General features: G+C 45.5%; 1 protein-coding gene and 1 non-coding gene across 3 annotated transcripts in view; one reads left to right on the forward strand and one right to left on the reverse strand.

The window, feature by feature from the left end:
• Positions 1-24,088, reverse strand: part of LOC139057607 (high-affinity choline transporter 1-like) — a 107,941-nt gene that overhangs the window by 42,650 nt on the left and 41,203 nt on the right. For both annotated transcript variants that reach the window (XM_070536131.1, XM_070536130.1), the window contains exons 4-7: positions 22,803-22,951; positions 21,313-21,462; positions 16,973-17,102; positions 4,979-5,196 (exon numbers count right to left, since the gene is read on the reverse strand). In XM_070536131.1, the coding sequence (XP_070392232.1) occupies positions 4,979-5,196; positions 16,973-17,102; positions 21,313-21,462; positions 22,803-22,951 (647 nt within the window). The remainder of the gene's footprint in view (positions 1-4,978; positions 5,197-16,972; positions 17,103-21,312; positions 21,463-22,802; positions 22,952-24,088) is intronic.
• On the forward strand, positions 23,313-23,387 carry TRNAF-GAA (transfer RNA phenylalanine (anticodon GAA)). Its single transcript has one exon. It is a non-coding gene; the product is annotated as a tRNA-Phe (tRNA).

The following is a 24,088-nucleotide window of genomic DNA, read 5'->3' on the forward strand; positions in this document are numbered from 1 at the left end:
CTTGGAAGACAGGTCAAGGCGGAATAACTTGGTTTTTCACGACATACCCGATTCCCATGAGTCATGGCTGCAAACTGAACAAAAAACCGTGGATGCCCTGTCGTCAGCTATGGGAAATGCCTTGCCACCAAACTCAGTTGAACGGGCGCATCGAATCGGGACTTTTTCAAACACAAAATGTCGTCCGGTTATAATGAAACTAACAAATTTCAAAATTAAGGAGAGCATACTTTCGTCGCGCAGCCAGCTTAAATATAGTAACATTTCAGTAACTGAGGACTTCTCGCCTGCGGCAAGGCTCGCTCGAAAAAAGCTTATCGAATTTGGTAAAAACCAACCTAATTCCCCCTCATTTAAACTACGTTTTAACAAGCTTTTCATTGATAATCAGTGTTTTATGTATGATTCAACAACTGACAGCGTTAAGCAAGTTAAAAGTAGTGTTCCAGATCACGCAAGCGCACCTGTCAATCTGCGTCATCATCCTGCTACATAGCAATGCGCAAAGGGCAATGGCGTATCTTTAACACCACAAGTCTCCGTGCTTGCTGCAAACGCTCGAAGTGTGTTTCGCAAACGCGTGGAACTATAATCGCTCATCGATAGCTGTAATACTGGTATCATTGCATTAACAGAAACGTGGCTACAACCCCATGTGCAAGATTGTGAAATCTTTGACTTGTCTCGATTTCACACTTTCCGTTGCGATCGCACTAATCGCAAAGGCGGAGGCGTACTACTCGCTATTTCAATATCCCTGCAAGGTCATCAAGTCCACTTATACTGTAACCTGGAAGTTGTGTGCGCGTGCGTCGATATCGGTTACCGTAAAATTACGATTGTTGTCTGCTACCGCTCTCCATCCTACCCATCCACTTTCACCACTGAGCTTCACGTTGTGCTTAACACCCTTACTTTGCGGCATCCTTCGAACCCCATCATATTATTGGGGGATTTCGATTTCCCCAACATATGCTGGACTACTGAACCTCCGCACTGTTATCCATTTTCTTCGCAAAGTAACGACTTTCTTGATCTCTGCTCTTTGTTTTCCCTAACACAATTAGTATTAGAACCAACGAGGATCTCGGAAAGCGCCGCTAACCTCCTTGACGTAATATTATGCTCTCATCCTGACATAGTTACCAATGTTTCATGCTTACCGGGCTTAAGCGATCACCTGGGTCTTTCTTTCAACATATTATCTCCTGTGATAAAACCAATTGTTGAAAAAAAAATAATTTACCACTACGATAGGGCAAACTTTGACGATATTAATATTCATCTAGCTAATTTTCTTGATCCTTTCCTAAGCCAATTTGATGATCGCAAGGTTGATGAGAACTGGACCGTTTTCAAAAATAAGATACATGAGCTCACCGACAAGTTTATTCCATCAAGTGTAATATCCTGCAATGTTAAGAAACCCTCGTTCAATTCCAAGTTAAAAAGGCTTTCAAACCGAAAAAAACGACTGTATCGAATAGCCAATAAAAGTTCACTGGCATCGAAATGGGACGCTTATAAGGAGGCAAACAGTACTTACACAGAAGCCATTAAACTTGCCAAAAAGACATTCCAAGTACGCACTTTGCCCACAATGCTTGCTAATGACCCTAAAAGGTTTTGGCGTGTTATTAACCCTTCCAAAGATACTTCAATCACGTTGATTGATTCCAACGGTTTACCGGTACCCGAAGATGTCCCCATATCCTTAACTCTGTGTTCTTTAACAACTTTATCGTATGTAGTAACCCTGTGCTTCCAACGCTCGAGTCTTGCAATTACCCACCTATGGACTTTATTATCATTGAACCTCTTGGGATCGAAAATGTAATTAAAGGTCTTAAGTTGTCATCAAGTCCTGGTGCTGATTTGGTTAACGCGAAATTCCTGAAAAATACTGTTGTTTATTCATCTGTTCTGCTTTCGAAAATTTTTCAGCAATCCTTAGATACCCATCGGCTACCTACAGATTGGAAGGTTGGGAAGGTGGTCCCACTTCATAAGTCCGGTAGCAAACATTCGCCACTCAACTACCGCCCCATTTCCCTCACAAGCATTCCTTGCAAGGTTCTTGAACATATTCTGTACTCACATTTAGCTAAGCACTTACACAATAATTCATTTTTTAGAAAAGCACAACATGGTTTCCGAAAAAACTTGTCATGTGAAACCCAACTTCTTTCTTTTACTCACAGCCTTCATCTTATTCTCGACAAAGGTTCTTTCGCAGACTGTGTTTTCTTTGATTTCGCCAAGGCCTTCGACAAAGTGTGCCATAAATTACTTCTATTTAAACTTAGTAAACTTCATCTTGATCCTCACCTGTTTGCATGGCTTGAACATTTTCTCTTTAATCGGCCACAGTATGTTGTGGTTGAAAATCATATGTCCTCATCTAATCCTGTAGACTCTGGTGTGCCCCAAGGATCTGTTATAGGCCCTCTTCTTTTTTTAATTTACATTAACGACTTACCCAATGACGTTTGTTCTAACATTTACCTTTTCGCAGATGACTGTGTTATCCTCCGTGAAATCTCGGACAAATCTGATAACAAATTCTTACAAGACGAAATAAACGCTATCTCTAACTGGTGTGACGTATGGTTAATGCAACTTAACGTAAGTAAATGTATGCGTGTAACTCGCAGCCATATTCCTCCACCGAACTATTACCTTAATGATACTCCCCTGGAGGTCGTAACCTCGTATAAATACCTAGGCGTCCACATAACCTCATCAATTTCCTGGTTGTTGCACATCGATAACGTAATTAACAATACTAATCGCATGCTAGGTTATCGTCGCCGAAACTTTTCTCCTGCTCCTACATCATTAAAATAATTCTATACAAAACACTTATTAGGAGTAAAATGGAGTACGCTTCATCCATCTGGGACCCGCACCTCGAAACCCTTACTCAATCACTCGAACTAATCCAAAACAATGCCGCACGTTGCATTCATAGCAACTACAGCCGTACATCAAGCGTAACTGCCATGAAAAACTCTGTGCTGCTTGCTCCTCTCTCAGCCCGCCGTAAGTGCTTTCGCCTTGCTTTATTTCATAAACTATATTTCCACAATTCGTACCTACGCGATAATCTAATATCACCTCCTACCTACATTTCCTCTCGCATCGACCATAGCCACAAGGTTGGAATCATTCAGTGCCGCACCAGAACCTGTAACGAATCATTCATTCCTTGGACCTCTCAGGCATGGAACCACCTTCCCGGCGCAGTTGTCGCAATCAAGGACAACTCAAAGTTTCGTTCGGCATTATCAGACATCATTACTCCCGGATGCAATTAACTAACCTCATTTGTTGTTTATTGGTGCTTTGTTTATTTATTTGTGTATATTTTTTTACCCACCCCCTCTGAATACTTCGGTCTTGAGGGTACAATAAAATAAAAATTAAAAAAAATAATAATTGAGCAGGTAATGTATATATTATGACTAATTATGTAGTTTGGCGGAATGCAAAACATAATCTAAGTATCTCCAAGCGACGGCAAACAACATTACTTTGGTTCGATTCAGCTACGTGGCATATGCTTATTTCTTAAAGTTTGGCTCAAGTAACTTGAAGTTTATGTCTGTGCCCTGAAGTTGGAGGCATAAACATGCTTATGTGTATTATACATGCAAAGAGCTTGTATAGAAGTTTCTCGCGGAGCCGTTTCCTCTTGAGTAACGAGATGGCCCTTGCGGCGACGCACTGCACGTTGCTTCAGCGAAGATTACGAACACGAAACCATAATCGGTTCTGGCCTGCTACAGTGTGATTAGCTGTCAGCAGTGCAACTGAGTGTTTGTTGGCGCACTGCGCTCACGTCATACTGTAAAATATGAGGGGTTGAGGTGTATGCAGTAGTTTGCTGCAATCATGGTAACTTGCGTATTAAAGAATGGAATGAAGCTGTGTGGCCCAGTTCGCATAAGCTCACATATGCCTGTGTGCCCGGCCCTTCTCAATGCACGGCTTTCCTCCAGAAAAAGAAAAGGACTCATTCGTCAATGTTGTATGGCAAACTGCCAAAGAAAGGACTTCAACCCCGGAACATCACCAGCAGCCAATACTTACACAGGGAAAATTGAGTACAGCGCCACTTCCTGACAGTCTCGCACGTTATCTTTCCACAACCACCGCGACTAACACCCAAACTTACGCCACTCTATCACCAACGTATCAAGATTAAGTGAACGGACCCGCTGTTGAGCAAATGTGCCGAAGCAACGGTGACGGCCACTACAGCGACCGCACACGAATGAACGAAGCTGAACGTTTTGTGGTGGTCAACCGAGTAAGCGAGTGACTAGCGATAATACGCCTTTTCTACAAGTTATTTAAAATTACGGAACGTCTACTTTACAATCGTTGTGTGCCGCAAACTCAAACCTATGGCATCTAAGCACAGCCGCGAGCGATTGGGCAGAAAATATACAATCCGATAGCGACAGCACCGAGGGACCTTACTGAGTCAGAAACATGAGAAGCTATTGGTTCATTATGTTTGCCAAATGAAGATCGAAGAGCAACAGACACTGGCTGCCTTTTCAGTACAAGCACCGCATACGCTACTCGCGTCGTTTCAACCAGGCGTAATAGGCATCGAGATTATTTACATGCCCCCTGCAAATGCGGCCAAACATGGTGTCGTCAAACTAGTGACCGTCTACAATATCCAACGAAACATAGCTTTTCTGAGCCGCAAGGGCTTCATGAACATTCATTGTGAACAAGGAGGCAACCGAAGCAAGGAATTGACTCCTTACCACGTGATCAAACATGGCGGCGCCCAGAGGATTGGCGCGAAAAGGGTCTATAACCAACACATCCGATAAACAGTAACTCAAACAAAAAAATATTAAGCAAAATTGAGTTTAAGCATGAATGAGTGCATGTTGCAATGTGATGCAGTAAGCCGCTGATTGTCGTTAAAGAGCGCGCGCAGCCCGCAGCATCGGACCTGCTGTCTGAAGGTGAGCTTGTAGATGTTCCAGGCAAACATGGATGCCGCACTGAGGATGGACGAGTCCGACGAGGACATGACCGCCGCCGAGACGGCGCCCAGCCCCATGGCAGACACGAAGCCAGGCGTGAGATACTGCAGCACCAGCGGCAGCACCAGCGAGGCCGCGTCTCCCACGAGCGGAACAGGCTTTGTGTAGCCCGCCGCTGTGAAATCTGCATGCAGCATTTTTTTTTAATGCGTGAGTTTCCCATGTATGACTAATATGACTCGAATGGGATGACACACGAGAGCTGGAATGACGCACGAGAAAAATGTGCGCATGCAATGTCGATGAACTTGGCCTTCCACTTCTTTGGTCTAGTTCCGGAAATTGAGCCTTGAGAAAACTGTTTGCTCACATTCTGACGTTTCCTAAATGAGTTTTCATACATTTCAATATACACTTGATTGAGCAGCGAATAAAACTTACATTGAAAAATTTTCAGTTCCCAATTGCCAGTGTGCCCCTAGAAAGAACTCGCTTACTTCGATACAAAGCCTTCCATGGTAAAATGTATTAAATATGCTAAGGAAAATCGGCACGTTATAGTGGTGAAGTTTTATTGCATGATTCTCGCTGTAATATTGTTTATCTTAGGCCCTATAGAAGAAACAAGCGTGTTCGTCATTAACTTTTCTTATTTGTGACTGTTTTTCGAGGCGCAATAAAGATAAACATCTGAAGAAACATATAATTTGAGATTTGATCTTTTGGAGGGAGCGGGGCATCATTGTAAAGAGCGCACGGTGGTGCTTGCACCTGTGGAAGTCCCTCAGAGTAAAGTTTGTGCAGCATTACACACACGACAGCGCTTGACTGGTGTCTGCAACATTGTTCACATACTAACATTATTAGAATTGCCTAAAGAAACGTCGGACGCACACGCAGATGTTTATTAAAGATATCGTCGACGTATCCAGTTGATCTTAAACATACGGTGGGTCCATCAGGCGGAAGCGCTTCCGCAAAGTCACATCTCATGAAATTTCGCAATACTTTCAGACTACAGTGGTTAGAATACGTACGGATCTGTTCGTCTTACACGTATACCTTACCGCCGTCATAAGCGCTAATTGGTGTTCTACTCAAGCAAAAGGGGAATACAAGGGCCGCAGCTCATTTCAATGGAAATCAGTGCAAGCGCGGCGGAGGGCTCACTATTTCATTTACTGCACCTTAGGGGTTCGAAGGCGTCAAGTAAGAGGTGCGTACATCAAATTTCCAAATAGAATTCAATAAAACGCAACTGATAAAAAAGAAAGAGCAAACAAAAGTAGCTTACGGTAGTACGAATGCAAGTAAATTACACGCTATGGTGGCTGTGCTTCCTAAAAGGGGAAGCGCAGAAGCGTTGAGGAGGAAAGGAGACCTGGAGAGGATAGATGCAGTGAGCGTCTATCCTATCCAGGTATCCTTTTTTATTGATCACTTCCGGTCTCCCCTTTGCAAAAATTATGTCAAAGGAACATGGCGAACAGCTTACTAAGCTATGGCTGTGTTTCATCTGAGAGCAAGTGCCGGGTTATTTGTTCGTGAAATTTCCCATTATATGAGCATGAATCTATCCTGCTAAAAAGTGACTTCCACAAGGGTATTGTGTGCGGGAAGAAGGAGTTATTCATTGCCGATGCTAGGCTTCTTATATGTGCGATGGGGCGTGTGTAGGCTACTCTCGAGGATAATTCGAGTGGTGGGTTTAGCAGTGCATATTATGTGTACGACTGATAAAAGAAGGGATAAACCAGTCAAAGACTTGCGATTATGTGGCGTGATTCAAATACTGAAAGGGATAGGGTTTATTTTATAGCAGATATATGGATGTACGAAGAATATTGCGATGGTATAAAACGTTCTGAGAACGAGGCCAAGGAAGTGCGAAAGAAATTCGAACGAAAAAGGCGTTTATAGAAGGGGCGCTAAGCGGTAAATATGTTATAGAGCAAATGTTAAAGCAGAATCCACGTAAAGTACGCAAGAATTGTCCTTTGCAACGAGGAAATCAACAGAACTCATCTGGCGAAACCCTAATAGGTAGCAGGCATGGGTATTATATGACAAGTGGAAAAGCCGCTATGCGAGTGCCAGTGCTGGCGACGTGGTAGAACCTGATTGATACGCTGCTCTCACAGGTTTAACACAGCGCCTTCTCTTCTGCCTATTATGTTTTTCCCTTATTGATGCGAAAGCGTCAAACCGCCAGACGAGTGTTCAAGGGCGCTGGTGCAGTCTGTAGCAGTGAAGCGGCACCTAAAATGCCATTGGCTGCTACACCACGTCACGTGCGCACCTAGACTAATTTGGCTGCTACGCACGCTACCGCTCGAACGCACCTCGACGGAGCAAAGCGGGTGAAAGGGAACACCTTCTGCTGCCATAGCGCGCAAGGTGTAGCATGAGGGAAGAGGGGATCGATGCGACTCCACGTGACCCTCGCTTTCAGAAGCCGGCAGGTGGCGCCCGAGCCAGCACCGCAGGCTGCTGCTATTGCTGACTAAGCCACCATGTACGACTATCGAGTCCGAGGCATCCACTACATCAGCGGTCGCAATCTCGGCAGGGGCAAAATGCGGCCGTTCAAGCCAGTACATCACAGATGAAGTATGGGAGGGGAAGAACGCAGCAAAATAAGCGAAAAGGCAGGTTGCGAAATCGACCATCGTCGTCAACTCTCCCAATATACGGCGGGCGGAACGAGCAGTGGCGAAACGAGCTATCAGACAGCACGAAGCCATTCGAAAGCGTGAGACCGAAGCGCATCGCTATGGAAAGCGTTTTAAGCGTCAAGAGTACGAAGCCCTTCGATAACGCGAAGTCGAAGAAAAGCGTCGGTATAGAGAGCAGAAAGTACGAATGCTTTCGCACTAAAAAAAATTACCGACGATTACGTTACTTCCTAATGCGAAATTTGAGCGCAGCAAATAAGCTGTTTCACCTTTTCGATAGATTGAGGCAAAGAAATCGAGCAACACATGTATGCGCTATCACAGAATTTTTTTTTATTTTTCACACGTATTCCTTTAACAAAGACTCCATTAACAGTTCTTGACAGTCATGAAGGAAGCTTTGTGGTCGGAGAAATAGACTGATATATGTTCGACTTGGTACACCAATGCTTGATTCTCAAAGACGAGATCTATACAAGTGCCTCGCGAGGTTGTCACAGCCGTGGGACGCGTTACGAGCGAGAGGAACGGGATGTTCTCCCGCATAAGTGTTAGGAAATTGCTGTTTGTCTTTATATCAACATTAAAGTCCCCCACTACTAACATCGGTGTGGATCGATGGACGGTTAATGCGAGTTGCAGGAAGTGCACGACGTCTTTCGTGAGTGCGGTAGCGGACTCACGAAAGCGGTATCAGTCGGTCGCTGCTAGCGCTGGGGGGATGAAAGGGGGGCGGAGCTGGTTATGAGGCCGACGACAACGCGAAACCCAGGAACGGACGCCAAAGAGCCATTTGTGTAGCCAGCCCTCCTCCACAGTCTCTCCTCCTCCCTTCCATCATCCTCCCTCGCCCGGAGAGCCGACAGCGCGCATGCGCGGCGGCGGAGCAGCGGCGCATGCGCGGCGGCGGAGCGCGGCGGCGGAGGCGAGCTGGTTACGAGGCCGACGCCGTCGACGACGACGCCGACGACGACGCGAAACCCAGGAACGGACGCCAAAGAGCTGCGCTCTAAAAATCATATGAAGTGCTTAGGTGTCCTCGGATGTTTTAAACACGAAGCATTTCTTGGCGAACATTTGCCGCTTCGTTAGCATCCGTCCGTCCGTCCGTCCGTCCGTCCGTCCGTCCGTCCATCCATCCATCCATCCATCCATCCATCCATCCATCCATCCATCCATCCATAGGCCTATATCTTTGTGCCTGCATATTCGTTTTGAAAATTTCGTAGGCACCAACATTGGCATAGTACCATAAGAGCGTATCACGAGCATAAATGTCAAGTCATGAAATGAATGTCATTACATGTGTGTGATGTAGGCCATGAAACAGCCGCCTATTTCTTGGTGCTCTCATGAATGTTTCGTAAATTTGGTAGGTGCCAAAACTGGCAAAGTATGACAAGAGTGTATGTAAGATAAATGAGAGGTCCTGAAACGAATGTCATGACATACTTGTCATGCAGGTCGTGAAACAGCCGCCTACGCTTCGGTATGTACCAATATTGGCATAGTACAAGAGTGTATGACGAACATAAATGATAGGTCGTGACATGAATGTTATGACATGCGTCTCGTTTAGGTAATGAAACAGCCGTCTACGTCTTGGTGTTGTATGGTGCATTCGCTAACTTGGTAGGCACCAAAACTGTAATAGCATGACAGGACTGTATGAAGAGCATGAATGATAGGTCATGACATGCATGTCCTGCATGACACGACACTTCCGCATGCGTCTTGGTATTCTAACGGGTGTTTTGTTAACTTGGTAGGCTTTCCGCACAATGCTTTGCAGAGCACCGATTCTGATAGGGCATCGGATCTGCCAAGTTTGTTTTAAAGGGACCCTGAAATGATTTTGGCGATTTTCTACAAACGTACTGAGTCGTTAGAGTAGGTTCTTCTGATCATTAATTGATGCATCTAAGTGCTCTGCGTAAAGCGTGTAATTTATTATAAGGTTTTGAAAATACACATCGCTGCCGATCGCAGCGCACTGCTCGGCGGAATTTTAAGCCGCCCCTACCCATATGATGCAAATAACCCATATTACGTCACATGGGCGAGCTATCTGATTGGCTGACCAGGGCGCGTGGTCGATAATTTTTCAAACTTTATGGTGAACAAATGATGCTCGTAATAGTTGGAATGTTAGTTACGTTGTTTTTGTAAAAAGAAAATAACTTAAAGAGAATACACAAGAATAGTTTTTTAGTACACTTCAGCACTTCCGGCACACAGCAAGTGTCGTCTGCTTGTGTTACAACGTACTCCATTTTGACGAGAGCTCCGCGGTCAGAGTCGGTCTCAGTCTTTTCGCGAGTACTATGATTCGACTTTGTTGCCTTGTGGACTGCAAACCTAGCGACCTACAAACCGTGAGTCCAGTATTAGGGCAAACGCAAGCGCAAGGGGACAGGGTCTGGCCGCTTGACTGTGCCGGGATGATCCACGAGATGAGCAGAAGGGCAAATGTGAACGGTCTGCACGGTGCAGCCATCTGGTGGCACAGAGCTCAACCATACACAGTAGCAGCAACGAAGTGTATTTTTTGCTGCTGGTGTGTATTTTTCGCAGGAGTGTAATCATCAACACGTTGATTTTTAAATGTTTAAAATGCTTTACACTTGGTTAGAGCAATATTAGCGCTTTGTTTGACTGGTTAAGCGCTGCGCCAGCAAGTGTCTGGACCGTGCAGACCGATCAGGCTGCTCACGTACGTCTACGCTAAAGTTCCTTCATCAGCTTGAGTTTATGCCTCCAGTCATTTCCCGAAATGACCAGCTTGCCTGTTTTTAGCGGAGTACCGGACACGTTCGGCGCTACTACAGAATGCTCGCAACGCACGCTGCTTCGATAGCTCTCGGTCGACGGCCAAGCGGCTAGCGGAGAGGTCTCGCGCGGGAGGGGGCGTGCTCCTAAACAACCGGAAGTGAGCGATGTGACATCGCATCGTGACACAGGACCAGTGAAGGCGGAGCTTAGCGCCTCTCGCTCGGCGAGCGAGTTGAGGAGGAAACGCATAGCTAAGGAGGAGGGTAACTTGTAATCGCTTGCAGCTCCATTAATACGTAACGCTTCACTTAAATTGTGGTGCGAATGTTCTACTTAAGCTGTACCCTACGCGCCTACAAAATTTGTCCGAACCGTTTCAGGGGCCCTTTAAGGCAAAGGTAGCGTTTCACCACACCCCGCCCCCTTTACCGTATCGGGTATTTCTAGGCAGACCCCAAGGCTCAGCGCTGAGAATGCTGCAGACGGGCTCCTTTCCGTCTCGATCCAGGCTGAGTCACTACACCCTGGCTGTGGATCCCCGCTGCTCCGACTGCGGCGAGGAACGGTCCACCTTAAACCACATGCTGTGGCAATGTTGTGGATTGCACCACTCGCCTTTCAACAGGCAAGAAGACTGGGAAGAAGCCGTCAAGAGTGGCGAACTTCAAATCCAGCTTCGGGCTGTCCAAAGGGTCTGCGACAGAGCCCAAGGTCACGGTCTTCCGCCCCCGGTGTGGATGCGGCCCACGACTACTACAACGTAGTCCCTTAGGACTACATGAAGTTTCTTGTCTGTTGGTCTGTTTGGTAGCCTCTTGCCGTGAGCCAATCCCGGAGATACTGAAGCCTAGCAATGTGGGTCGACATGTGCTGAAAAGTACGTGCTCCTGGGTGCACTGGTCGTCTTTATGTTTATATGCATTATTACGATATCAAGAGATGAGCCACAGCGAGAACAATGAAGTGGGTCTGTGCCCTTGTCGCCAACTAGTGTCAGCCTGGCTCTCTGGCTCCAGTGTAAACAGCCTCTTTCGTCTGCGCCTTTCCACATGTAACATTCTGGTGGAGGTTAGCGGTCCCCGTTCTCGCCACGGAACTCCGAAGTGGTCGGTACATCGAGCTTGTCACCATGCCTCCTGGTGACGAGACCACCCCTTGTCCAGCTTGTCCAGCTTGTCCAGCTTGTCCGAGACCAGCTTGTCCGACTGCTCCAGTCGTCACGGTCGCCCTTTTTCCGTAGTCACTGACCATCATGCTCACTGCTGGCCCTCATCTCTAAAAGATCCTACAGGCCGGTTTGGTCGATGGCCTTTGAGGCGACAAGAAGTTTCATATTGTGGGGTATACAAGTCTGGCCGCCTGCACCAAGACGCTGACAGCTTGTCGCGTTAGCCTGTTGACTCTGACTCCACCAATATTATCAGTGGTTCTTGCGTATTCTCTGTATCACAGCTGCTTCATTTCGCCGACGAGCAACGTCGTCACGCCTACAGCAGAGCACTCATCGATCGTTTTCAACACTCTCCGGCCGATGCTACTCTGCGCCTCTTCGTCCTCCACGACAGTACTCTGTATCATCGTAACTTTCATCCGGACGACTCTGAGTCCCTACTTGTCATACTTAAACACCTCCGCTTTACCGTTCTAGAAGAGCTTCACGACGCACCAACGGCAGGCCACTTCGGCATATCTCGAACCTATGAGTGTGTACGTCGCGGTTTTTTCTGGCCGGGCCTTGCGTGTTCCGTATGACGTTACGTCACTGGTTGTGAGCTTTGCCAACGACGCAAGTAGCCTTCCAAGCTCCCCGCTGGTTACCTGCAGCCACTCGACATCCCTGCCGAGCCCTTCCATCGTGTCGGCTTGGACCTTTTCGGCCTATTTCCGAAATCGACATCAGGAAACAGGCGGGTTGCAGTCGTGGCGGACTACGCGGCTCGCTACGCCGTAACCCGTGCTCTTCCTACTAGCTGCGCAACTGATGTTGCGGACTTCCTGCTACATGATATCATTTTGATGCATTGTGCTCCGCGTGAATTGCTAACAGACTGTGGCCGTACGTTTTTGGCCAGTCACTGAAGGCATCATGCATGCCTGCTCAGTAAAGCATAAATTTACCACCTCCTACCACCCTCCAATGAATGGTCTCACTGAGCGTTTGAACCGCACCCTTACATGCATGCTATCTAAATACGGTTTAAACGACCACTGTGACTGGGACCTGGCTCTACCTTACATTACCTTTGCGTACAACTCTTCCCGTCTCGAAACTACTGGTTTTTCCCCGTTTTACCTCTTGCATGGCCGAGAACCGATGCTATCACTGGACACTGTGCTTGCGTCCACCACATCTTCAACTAGCAGTTATGCCCGTGATGCAATCGCCCATGCTGACCAAGCTCGCGAACTTGCGTGCGCTCGTCTACAAGTGTCTCAAGACGAACACAAGCAACGGTACGACCACCGTCACCGTGATGTCCATTTTGTGCCCGGCACCCTCGTGCTGCTTTGGTCACAATCGCGTACAGTCGGCCTTTGTGAAAAACTGTTTTCCTGTTACACAGACCCGTATCGCGTGCTCCGCCAAGTGAGCGATGTCACCTATGAATTCGTTCTAGCCACGCCCACTAGGTCCTCCACTGTGACAACCAGTGACATTGTCCACGTCGCCCGACTCACGCCCTACTCCTCTCCACGCGCCTAAGGTATTTAACAACACCGTGACGGCGCTTTATATATATATATATATATATATATATATATATATATATATATATATATATATATATATATATATAAATATATATATATATATATATATATATATATATAAATATATATATATATATATATATATATATATATATATATGTATATATATATGCGTGTGTTTGTGTGTGTGTGTGTGTGTGTGTGTGTGTGTGTTAGGCATAAATGAAATTGTGCAACGAGACGCGAACACAGGGACAGGGCACCTCGAAGCTCTAACCATCACACCGCGGGGCGTGCCCCAGAGGGTGTATTAACATAGATGTATTTTGTGCGTGCGAGCCAGCGATTTGAGGCGCTTGGCGAGTTTTATTGCAATATACATTATATGAACACTAACGAACTTTCGACGCGATCGATAATTACACATAAAAATACTGATTTCTTAAGGTTTATTACGTTTTCCGAAGAAATCTCACATTAGCTGTACTTTGCGTCAGAGTTTGAACTCCGGGTGGTGAAATATGCCTATGCATGTTCGTGTTCCAAGCGCATAGACTGGTGCATAGAAAGAGCCGTATTCCTGGACCTCAGAGGAGACAGGTTTGATTGCTTGAACAAATCGTGACACGGATGTGCGGACCCTACCAGTTATTGCCATCGACTTCCCACATTTAGTAGCCATGGTAGTACATGTATGTGCAAGGTTTCTGCCACGAATCACCGCGTACTTGACATCGTGCAAGCTTGTCGACGCTTGTTGATCGTCAGACGGCCAGCCAAAAGAAGCTCCTGTGAAACGTGATCGCAGTGAAGCAAGGAAGTCCTGTGTACGCGCCGAAACCACTGTGAGGTCCAGCCGCAGGAATAACGTGCTGCGGCGTGGGCTGCGCACGCCGCAGCTCAACACCGGAGGCGCGCAGGCGTGGAGTTACGGGGACGGGAGGCCGCACAGCACGTGTATTCTCTCCCGTTTCTTCCCTTTATGGAGCAGTTTTCACAGCTAGGGGCATGCCTCAATGAATAATTGTATTTATAGTTCATGTAAGGCGGGGGAGCATCGTGAGAACTTGCTAGTTTCGGGCACACGCACTAAGGTCAATCAAATGGGTCGCGAAACTTCGGGCAAAAAGTGGCCCAGAACCAATTGTTACTGACATAAGCAAGGGCGGCTATGAGAGCAGCGATTGAAGCGGAACTAGATGAGAAAGAATAAGCATTGCTGATGAAAAAACCCTGCAGATCCCACGCCCTATGGGGATCGATATTATGTGAAGCAGTGTGCGCGGAGCCTACCAAGTTAACGAAACAACCATGAGAGCAGCAAGACGTAACGGGTGTTTCATGACCTACATGACACGCATGTCATGACCTAGGATTTATGTTCGTCCTACACTCTTCTCATACTATGGGAATTTTTGTACACACCAAGACGTAAGGGGCTGTATCATGACTTACACGACACGTATGTCATGACATTCATATCATGCCCTATTATTTATGTTCGTCATTCACTCTTGTCATACTATGCCAATTTTGGTACATGCCAAGGTAACGAAATGACCATGAGTGCACCAAAACGTAAGCGGCTGTTTCATGAACTATATGACACACATGTCATGGCCTACGATTTAGGCTCGTCATACACTCTTGTCATTCAATGTGAATTTTGGTACATACCGAGACATAGGAGGCTCTATCATGGCCTATTTATTTTATTTATATTTATTTAGGGACGCTGTAATCCCAGGAAGGGATTTTTCGCAAGGTAGGTGTACAGATACAAGCACAAATCAAATATTTACAAAAAAGCCGAAAAAAAACAAAGGCCGCAAACGATAACAAATAAAACGGATCAGCAGTGGAGAGAACGAAGTTAAATGATGGCAGTGCAATATAGGAGTAAACATAGCAGCACAGTAAAGTTTATGGCATATTTTAATAGTCCAGGAACATATAAAATATTGAGTATTACAGTAATACAATATGTAAGGGGCATAAAGCTGATAATAATAATAAATTAGTATTTATATGGGCAGCAGGGAATGAATACAGCAGGAAATAGATGGTAATGGACAATGAGGCTTCTGGTGAATGACGCCAGAGATTGCTTTAGTACTTGATCGTTAGTAAGCCTAATCCATTCCGTTACGGCTCTTGGAAAAAAAGAATATTTAAAGCCCTTATTCCGATGACGAGAGGGGTGATTGTGAGATTATGACGTCTCGTAGTGTAACCTGAAACAAAGGATGTTACTCCTTCAATATTAATCTTAAAATGAGCTTTTATTAATTGGTATAAAAACAAGTCGGGATGTCTGCCTTCTGCTATATATATATATATATATATATATATATATATATATATATATATATATATATATATGTGTGTGTGTGTGTGTGTTTGTGTGTGTGTGTGTGTGTGTGTAAGGAGCCCGCAGGTGGGTACGAAACCACGCCTTCGCACTACCCGTGCGATGCTCTTACCAATTCAGCAACCGTGGATTCGTTTTTCGATTTACTTTCTGCGGTATTTATGTTTATTTGCTCGAAATAACCAAGGGGTTGCTAACACGATGTTAGACAGAACAATTAACTTTGCCAAATGCCTTTGTCCTCCTCAATGTCGCCGCCCACTGCAATGGCTTCGAGCTTCACGTGGAAAAGATAGCTCGCTGTCCCCGCTGACCAATGCCGATACCTACGCCTCCCCATTTGACATGGCCGCCAAGCCAGGCATTCAGCAGAGTTAATTATTCGTCCTTCCGAGTAACGCCTGGGACTGCTGGCGTCGCAGCCCCAGGGCGCCGTAATCATACCATTGCTATATTATTATTTCGCGCGCTTTATTTATAACGTGGACGAAATATCAACGCCAGACATAGCACACTGAAAACAACTGAATCGCGTGTTTTAAAATAGATTTATTGCTTTTGATAAAAATTTGCGCCCTCCATTCAGTAATTAAAAAGTTAGTCAAATACTGTCATCTTATTATCAATGGTTCAATTATGAAGAAAATATCTCTCGATGCTGTACGTCACAGCTGGCAGAATAGTATTGGTTGCGTACTCGTATTTCCTTAATTCTAATTTTATGAGTTTGAATAGCGTTAGCCAGACTCTCAACAGGGAACTTAGTAGAGCAATTCACTCACTAGGCCTATAAAATAAGAATTCAGGGCTCAGAATCTGCACCAACTGTTCATCGCTCGATCTTTTATCAAGTAAACTGCATAATGAAACAACACACTTGGCGAAGAGTAGCGCTGTAGTGATACTCCAGTGGCGGAGTTACCAAATTGACGGCACGAGCTGCACAGATGCGATGACTTCATATCTATTCTTCCCATGTATTACTGTTGCATAAAAAATCAGCTGGTGAGTTAAATCATGACTACAGCTGCGTTGATCAGCCAAAATCACCAGCGCTGGGAAAAGTATAGGCGCCAATGTGTGTACCTTAGCTGGTAGCACTTAAGCTGATGGTACGTTCATTAGGCGTCGCTAATAAAGCTAATATGTCGTTGTTGGCTAGCCCGCGAGACGACCGTAACCACTTCCTACCGAACGCATGCAATGCTGACAACTCCGTTGCCAACTGATGTCGCTTAGTTTTAAGTCGACCCTTATCCGCAAAGTTTGCTTCTGAGTATTGGCTATAATCTGCTAACGCTTTTGCATTTCAGCGATTCCGTGAGTGCAGACAGACTGGATATTACCAGCATCCAAATTTATCTGAAGTGTAGCCACACATTTGTGCGACGAACACCGCTTCAGCACTTGTGTTCGACTTGTCCACTTACTTGCGGCCTTAGCCACGGCACCGACGACCACTGGTGGAATGGCCATGAAGAGGCAACCCAGCGCTGCCATGTACGAAAGAAGCTCAGCCCCTTCGGCGGTGCGGCTAGACAGCACCCGCTGGAAGTACACCTGCCTCACGAAAGGATGGTAAAAAAGATAGCTGACATAGCGCCAGTTTTAATGCTCATCAAGACACTTTGCGGTACGTGTGCAGAAGGGAGGTAGCTTCCTGCCTCGCCTCGCTTCATAAAAAGAAAATTTATATGTCCGGTGCTGGGATGCAATCCGGCAGCCAGGCGCCCTTACCGTCAGGCCACGGTCATTTTTTTTTACGCACACTTGTCTTGTGCTAACGCTTTTTGAAGCGACTGAAACGTGCGGTACGTCTATATTTGGAACTTTAGCTCTTGCCCGTGCGCTAGTTTTCAGTCGGCCACAGACTCACCACTCTGTTGCCTTTGTGTTACAGACAAGCTCCCTTCTTCATCACCTTCTTCGTTGTACTAGAACCGAGAAAGTGATTCAAGCTTGAAGTGTGCCGTGAATCTCATACAGTGTGCAATTTTAACGGATCTGTTGGCAACGCTCCTCACAAGAGAAAGCGATATGCTATAAAATTTTTATATGCTTCTGAAACTAATTTCGAACATCTCACAAATTATCACGAGCCGTGGAGCTGCTTGAGGCTCCTTCTCCATATACGATTAAATATTATATGACCCCGTATTCATGCGTCATTTAATGCTATAAAGTCAAGTATCTAGATGCATATAAATATAAAATACGAATGTCATGCTGTATATTGAGCCTTTATTATGTCACTGTTGTTTTCGTACATTTAGATATAACTGCTGTGTAAACTGAACTGATGATTATTGTCCGAATTCCAACGACTGCACCTCAGTGCTAACACTGGAAGGCACAAGGTGACGCCACTTGTCAAGCTGCTGTTCATGTTCCATTACAGAACACAGGTCCTAGCGTGTGCCTGGCACGTTGCGCCCTTCTAAATTTTGTTAAATTGAAGCGCTATAAGAACTTGTGAAAGTTAACAATGCTGGTAACTCATGCCATTTAGCCCTACGTAACTTCGGCTTAAACATCGCGCAAGTAGTCAAAAGGGCATGCATCCTGAGAACGAATGCCAGAGACAAATAATACGGCTCTAACGAAAGTACTGAAAAAAATTGTTTGAAATCTAGACAATCTAGCAGAATTACCTGTATGGTAGGGAGAATAAATTAAGAATTTATGTACGTCTCGAACTAAATAGTACATTTAATAATACAAGACGATATATGGTGGCAGGGTGCTTTTAACTTCTTTCATAATACGGAGATCAAAAAGTTCTCTTGACTCCTTGATCTACGTTAAGACGAAGGCAAACGAGAGAAGGGGCACGTAGAAGTGCGTGGACCAAGGTGCGGCGTTGCAGGCGCTGGAGACGCCAGCCTATTGTTGTCCCGGGGCGTCTTTCTTTCTCGTCTTGGTGCGCAGACCATAGATATATTTAGTGTGGAGGTTGCCCATTGAACGGTTTATGTAGTTTGGTTTGTTCTGTATGTACCATGACTCCAGTAATAACTTTTAGCGTTGGTCTGGGGGATTTGCATTTTATAGAAAGCAACTTTGTCATCGGCATCTTCTGAATGTTTAGTGAAATAAATGCGTATACTCGGCATAAAGTGTTGCCTGATTCTTCCCTTTACGACTTTTTGTCTCTTCAGTGTAAGTCGCTGCGCAGTCAGTACATGTGTTCCTGTAAACAATGCTTCGCGCCTTCTGTTTTGACAAACAGTCTTGCTATTTCGGAAGTAGGACCCACGGAAATGGCATGGTTGCTTTGGCGATGCGCTGCGAAACGCAATGGCGCGGGCTTGAATCCCGGCCTAGGCGGCCGCATTTCAATGAGGTTGAAATGCAGAAATACCCGTGTGCCGTGCAGTGTGTGGACATATTTACAAACCAAAGGTGCTCGAAAATAATCCGGAGCTCCCGATTAGCGAGCACCCCATTAGCGAGGGGAGCTATTCTTTTTTTATGAAGACTGCTGGCACTGAAAGCTTATAGTTTGCGTAAGTTGATGTTTATTTGATGCTGTCGGATGGTTGTCCGAGTGAAGTAATTTCGGTAGCCATTCGTCCTGATTTCATTGACGACTGTTCCGCCTTCTTTCTTTCTGTCGGTTTCCAACGTCCATCAAGCTTCAACTCTTTTTAGAAAGTGTTGACAGATGACCCCTCGTGGCTTGACAGGTGATTAAAAAGGGGTTGGTTAAAGGTAAACAACAAATGTTATAGTGTCGCCCATTGCGTGCGGTTCTACACCTAGCAATGTGAGGAATCCGTCTTTTTGGCGCTCGCATGGGAAATCTATGACAGGTCATATGGATTTTCGGTGCTTGAGGAGGTTTTCACAAGACGTTTGATCCGGGCTACGAAATACCGAGAGCATTTTCCTTGATATTTTCTATAGCTATGTTGCAAAATCGAGACTCGCGTAAAGCTTTCGGACTTAGTCTCGTATCTTTACCTAATTCTATTGCGTTGCTAAGTCCACCATGTCCATCATAATTGGCAACGGTCCATACGCGAAGAAATTATTACTTGGAAGATGAGCCAGAATGCTGGTAGCACTGCAGGACCCGCAGGAAGTGGTGGGCAGGATGACAACACCCGGCTGTAGTATTGTACACAGTGCCTGGCCATGTCCGTCTTACCCGCGTACGCAGCAGGCTTTTCTGGCGCTCCTGGCTTCTATGCGTGGGCCTAAAAAAGAACGCTGCGGCCAGCGTCGCCTCAGCAGGCGCATCTGGTGGACTTCTTAAGCGCAGATTCACTCGTAGGGTCGTTCCTAAGCGGCAGCACTCGGCCAGGGGCTTGTCTTGCCGATCCTCACAGCTCGAGTGTTACTCCCCCAAATTCGCATTGCTCATCTCGACTTCTTTGCACATTGTACTTCTTTACTTTCAGTGCACATTACAATAAATGCCGAAACTACGTAAATAGTGCATATTTATTGCTACCAGGTACCAGTTCTTGGCACTAATGGCCATCTAAGCAGCATATTTTTCTCCTAACAGACTATCAGAAAAACAGTTCTGGGTATGTACGTGCCGAAACTACGACCTGACGGTGAGGCACGCCATACCTCCAGGCGCGGCTTGCACGAATAGTTAGTGACCAAAATAATAGGAAATTAAGAACGCGCTCTGGTGCGGACAAGGAGTGTAAATTAAGAATTCAGAATTCAAGAACGAGCTAATAGATGTTTTTGCAAGGTGCCCCAGATTAGGTTTTATCATCTGAGGTCATTTAAAGTGCACATGAATCTAAAAAACACGAACACGGTTTGCATTTCGCCCCATCGAAATGAGGCAGCCACAGCCGCAATCAAACCCGCGAGCTTGAGCTGAGCAGCGCACCTCCACAGACACTGTACTACCGCAGTGGGTATAGACTTTCACAAGCGTCAGCATTTGACACGTCATGTATATTGACACGTGCACTTGCCTATCTTTATCGGGCGACCACGTTTCGCCACCTAACAAATGTTATGGCGCAGCGCGGGACGCGCCTGCACGTATCCGAAGTTTCTAGAATGTTATCGATGCTTCTATCCGCTGTCTATTGTCGCCGAGCCTTGTGTTATCTGATTTGATCGCGTGACGCGAATGGTGTAGAACTTTGTGGAAGACACGCAGGTGCCTACGATTAGTCTGGAACATTCGAGGCTGCTGTATAAAAGCCGACGCGCTTCACCCGCTGATCAGATTTTCGACGATCGCCGACTGCGTTCGCCGTTGTCGCCGATCTTTAAGCGTAGCCTGTTTGTGTGGGTGCAGGTTCGCCCAATAAAAGTTAGTTTCGTCTTTCACAGTATTGCTACTGTGTTCTGCATACGTCACTCTACGTGACAATATTGCTATTTCCACACTTTCCAAGCCCAATATTTCGCTTACTTTAAACTTCTATTCATAGTCTCCGGCTTTCGTCACCATATGCAAGCACTTCCTCAATAAAATTATTACTCAATTTTTTTTTTATGTTCGAGGACCGGGGGTCAGCTGTACTGTTTATGATTCGACGAAACTTGTCTAAATATTATGTTGCACATTTTGTTTTCCAAATATCGTGTATAACTCGAGTCGCTCGCGACTATAATAATAATAATAATAATAATAATAATAATAATAATAATAATAATAATAATAATAATAATAATAATAATAATAATAATAATAATAATAATAATACGAACTTTCTCATTATCGAGCCGTTATACATTTTTATAGTCCGAATGGGGGACGCTTTTCGGCATGAACGTTCCTGAACCTCACCTGCCATGGTATGCCCCCCATCATGAGCAGTAGCATGGAATCCCAGTAGGTGCCGAAGTCTGTCCACTCAACACTGCCGACGAAGTCATTCCTGGGGTACGATACCACACCCACGGCTTCGTGAAACATGGCAAAGGGAAGGCACAGCCACTGGGTATGAGATCAGAACGACTGATATTCATTAAATTATTACACGAAACGTTTGAAAAACTGGTTCTTCATCTATATTTACGCCAATTTCGACTTATCGTAATGATAGCTCAAGTTGTTGTGTTGTTTTTTGCGCACTTCTTTATATTTTAGCATTAACAGATACTGTGCTGAAATATAACAAGAGGTGTACTAAATATGCTCCTTGGTATCTTTTTTTTATTCCCGAGCATGGGAACGCAGCAATTGTTATAAATATAGAGTTTGAGCCCACTGGTTGAGCTTAGACTAACGAAAATCACAGAAAAAAGGTAACAGATTAGAATTATTATTTTTATTCAAGAACGTATTTGATGACAATGACTAATTACTACCCCATGAAAGTAATTGAGTAATTACTAAGGTGATATTCATTAGTTATTGAATTTCTTTGCTCTCAATTTTTGTTAGGAGTGCACAAATACCTTAAATGAAACAGGCTGACCTGGATCTTTTATTCTGGAGCGCTTGGAGCACTTGGAGCATTCTTGTGTACGATACGCAAAAGTGGTGGCAAAGTCCTTACGAAAGACGTTGGTTTCAATTATTAACGTAAATGAAATTGTGTGATGAAAGGATTCAAACAGGGGACCCCTAGCGTGGGTTGTGACTTTCTTGTAGCCGCTACGCGTGAAGGAAAAGTGCTTGGCCAACACGCAGTTGTCAAGCCTTTTATTGGAATAAAGCGCAGACCGAGGAGGAAACTCTACTAAAACACCGAGCTTGCTGCGATTCTTCAGTTGTAAAAAAAAAAGGAAAGCGGTAATTTATGATGGCTTCAATGCACGACAAGTGTAATGCGGCGAAACAACAGCTCTTTTTTACTTAGCTTACGTGTACTTCAATTGATACAGCCACAACGACTACGAGTCTTACACTTAGTGCAATATTCTAACATGCTGCTGTCGTATTCGTTGCTTCGCCCTTATGGTTAAACTGATATTTATTCTACCATACCCAACACTCATCAGCTTTCAGGTTGGAATGAAGAATGCCTGATCACGAGCAAACTTGTAATGCGTCAGCCCAAAGCGATGCGATCCCTTGTAGCATCCATCAGTAGGTTACCGTAAGAATTTTCTCGGAGCATGTGCTGTAGTTGCTGGGCGTCAGAGAGGCGTAGACCTTGACCAAGAGCCAGTCTCTCACTTGCGAGACACGGTGTTCACCGAGCTATTCTTCCATTTTCATGTTCATTCTCGAGACTTATCCAACAAAGGCGTTGTCGCTGGTTCAGCATTTAGGCTCCGTACGCTGACGCCTGTTGCGATGAAAATAAGCCATTTGAGCGCAACACCCACCAGTCCAAGAAATATGGCACCCAGCTGGACGACGTCCGTGTAGGCCACGGAGTAGAGGCCGCCAGTGAACGTGTAGAAGAGTGCGATGCAGGCTGAAGCGATCACCGACTCCCTTCGGTCGAATTCCATAATCACCTCCACCGTCGCACCTGCGTATCGTTGGTTAACAGGAAATAAATAGTTATCGCCCTTTGTCTTTGCACGAGTGTTCGCCATTGAGTGAACGCTATGTTTCCGGCGTTGCCCGATTTCAAATGCCACGCGCCCCACATTGCTGACATCTCAATTGCCGCATGATAGCATGGGATGCTTTATAAAACCTACAGGATACAACATGATAATTTACAATTCAGTAACATTATCAGCCTATTATACCCCCTGCAGCACGAACGGCTATATCAGCTCATTGCTTCTCTCCACCTTGCGGGTTTCCGCAGAACTACTGCCTCAAACACTTGCCTTTGCTTCGTGTTCTCGACACATTCGACTTCGCCCTGCTATCTGCTAGCCGCCTGGTTAGCTCAGATGGTAGAGCGGCTGCCCCGAAAAGGCGGTGGTCCCGGGTTTGAGTCCCGGACCAGGACGAATTTTTCTTCAACTCTGAGGCTTTTCCTTAGAGGAACCCGTAAGGGTTTCCTTTGTAGCAATTGCTACGAACAGGTGGATGTCTGATTTTTACTTTGCTCATTACTTCTCTCCACCTTGCGGGTTTCCGCAGAACTACTACGTCAAACATTTAGGCTTACTGCACAGACTCAACCTATATAGTGACGCAGTTATCGAAAAACAGCTCCCCCATGCAGGCCTAGTTAATTTGAGTTAATTACTCGCACAGGAAGATGTTGGCGACGCTTTCTATGAGCCCAAGCATTATTATGACTTATTTCAGATGTTTTTGGGCACCTCGGCCGTGTGACGCCGTTGCGCGTGTACCAAATCTTACCGAGACAAGTTTTGGCGCTTTCTCTTACCAAACACATTATTGTGACCAATTTCGCCAGTTTTTAGGGTACTTTTCAAGCACAGTGGCCGCGCTCGGCGTAGTGCGCAGTTAGCGGAAAGCAGCTCCGCTGTGGGCCGCTGTTAGTTTTGCGTGTAATGAATCTTACTGGGAGAAGTTTGTGAAGCATTCTCTGACCCCAAAATTATTGTAATTCAGTTCGTAACTTTTTGGGATACTTTTGAGGCATGATCGCTGCGCCTGGGGTTGTGAAGCTCTTAGCAAAAACGCAAGCTGACCATTGTGAGTTAGTTTAGCGTGTACTGAATTTTAGTGGGACAAGATA

This window comes from Dermacentor albipictus, chromosome 3 (assembly GCF_038994185.2).
Source record: "Dermacentor albipictus isolate Rhodes 1998 colony chromosome 3, USDA_Dalb.pri_finalv2, whole genome shotgun sequence".
In the NCBI taxonomy this organism is placed as follows: domain Eukaryota; kingdom Metazoa; phylum Arthropoda; class Arachnida; order Ixodida; family Ixodidae; genus Dermacentor; species Dermacentor albipictus.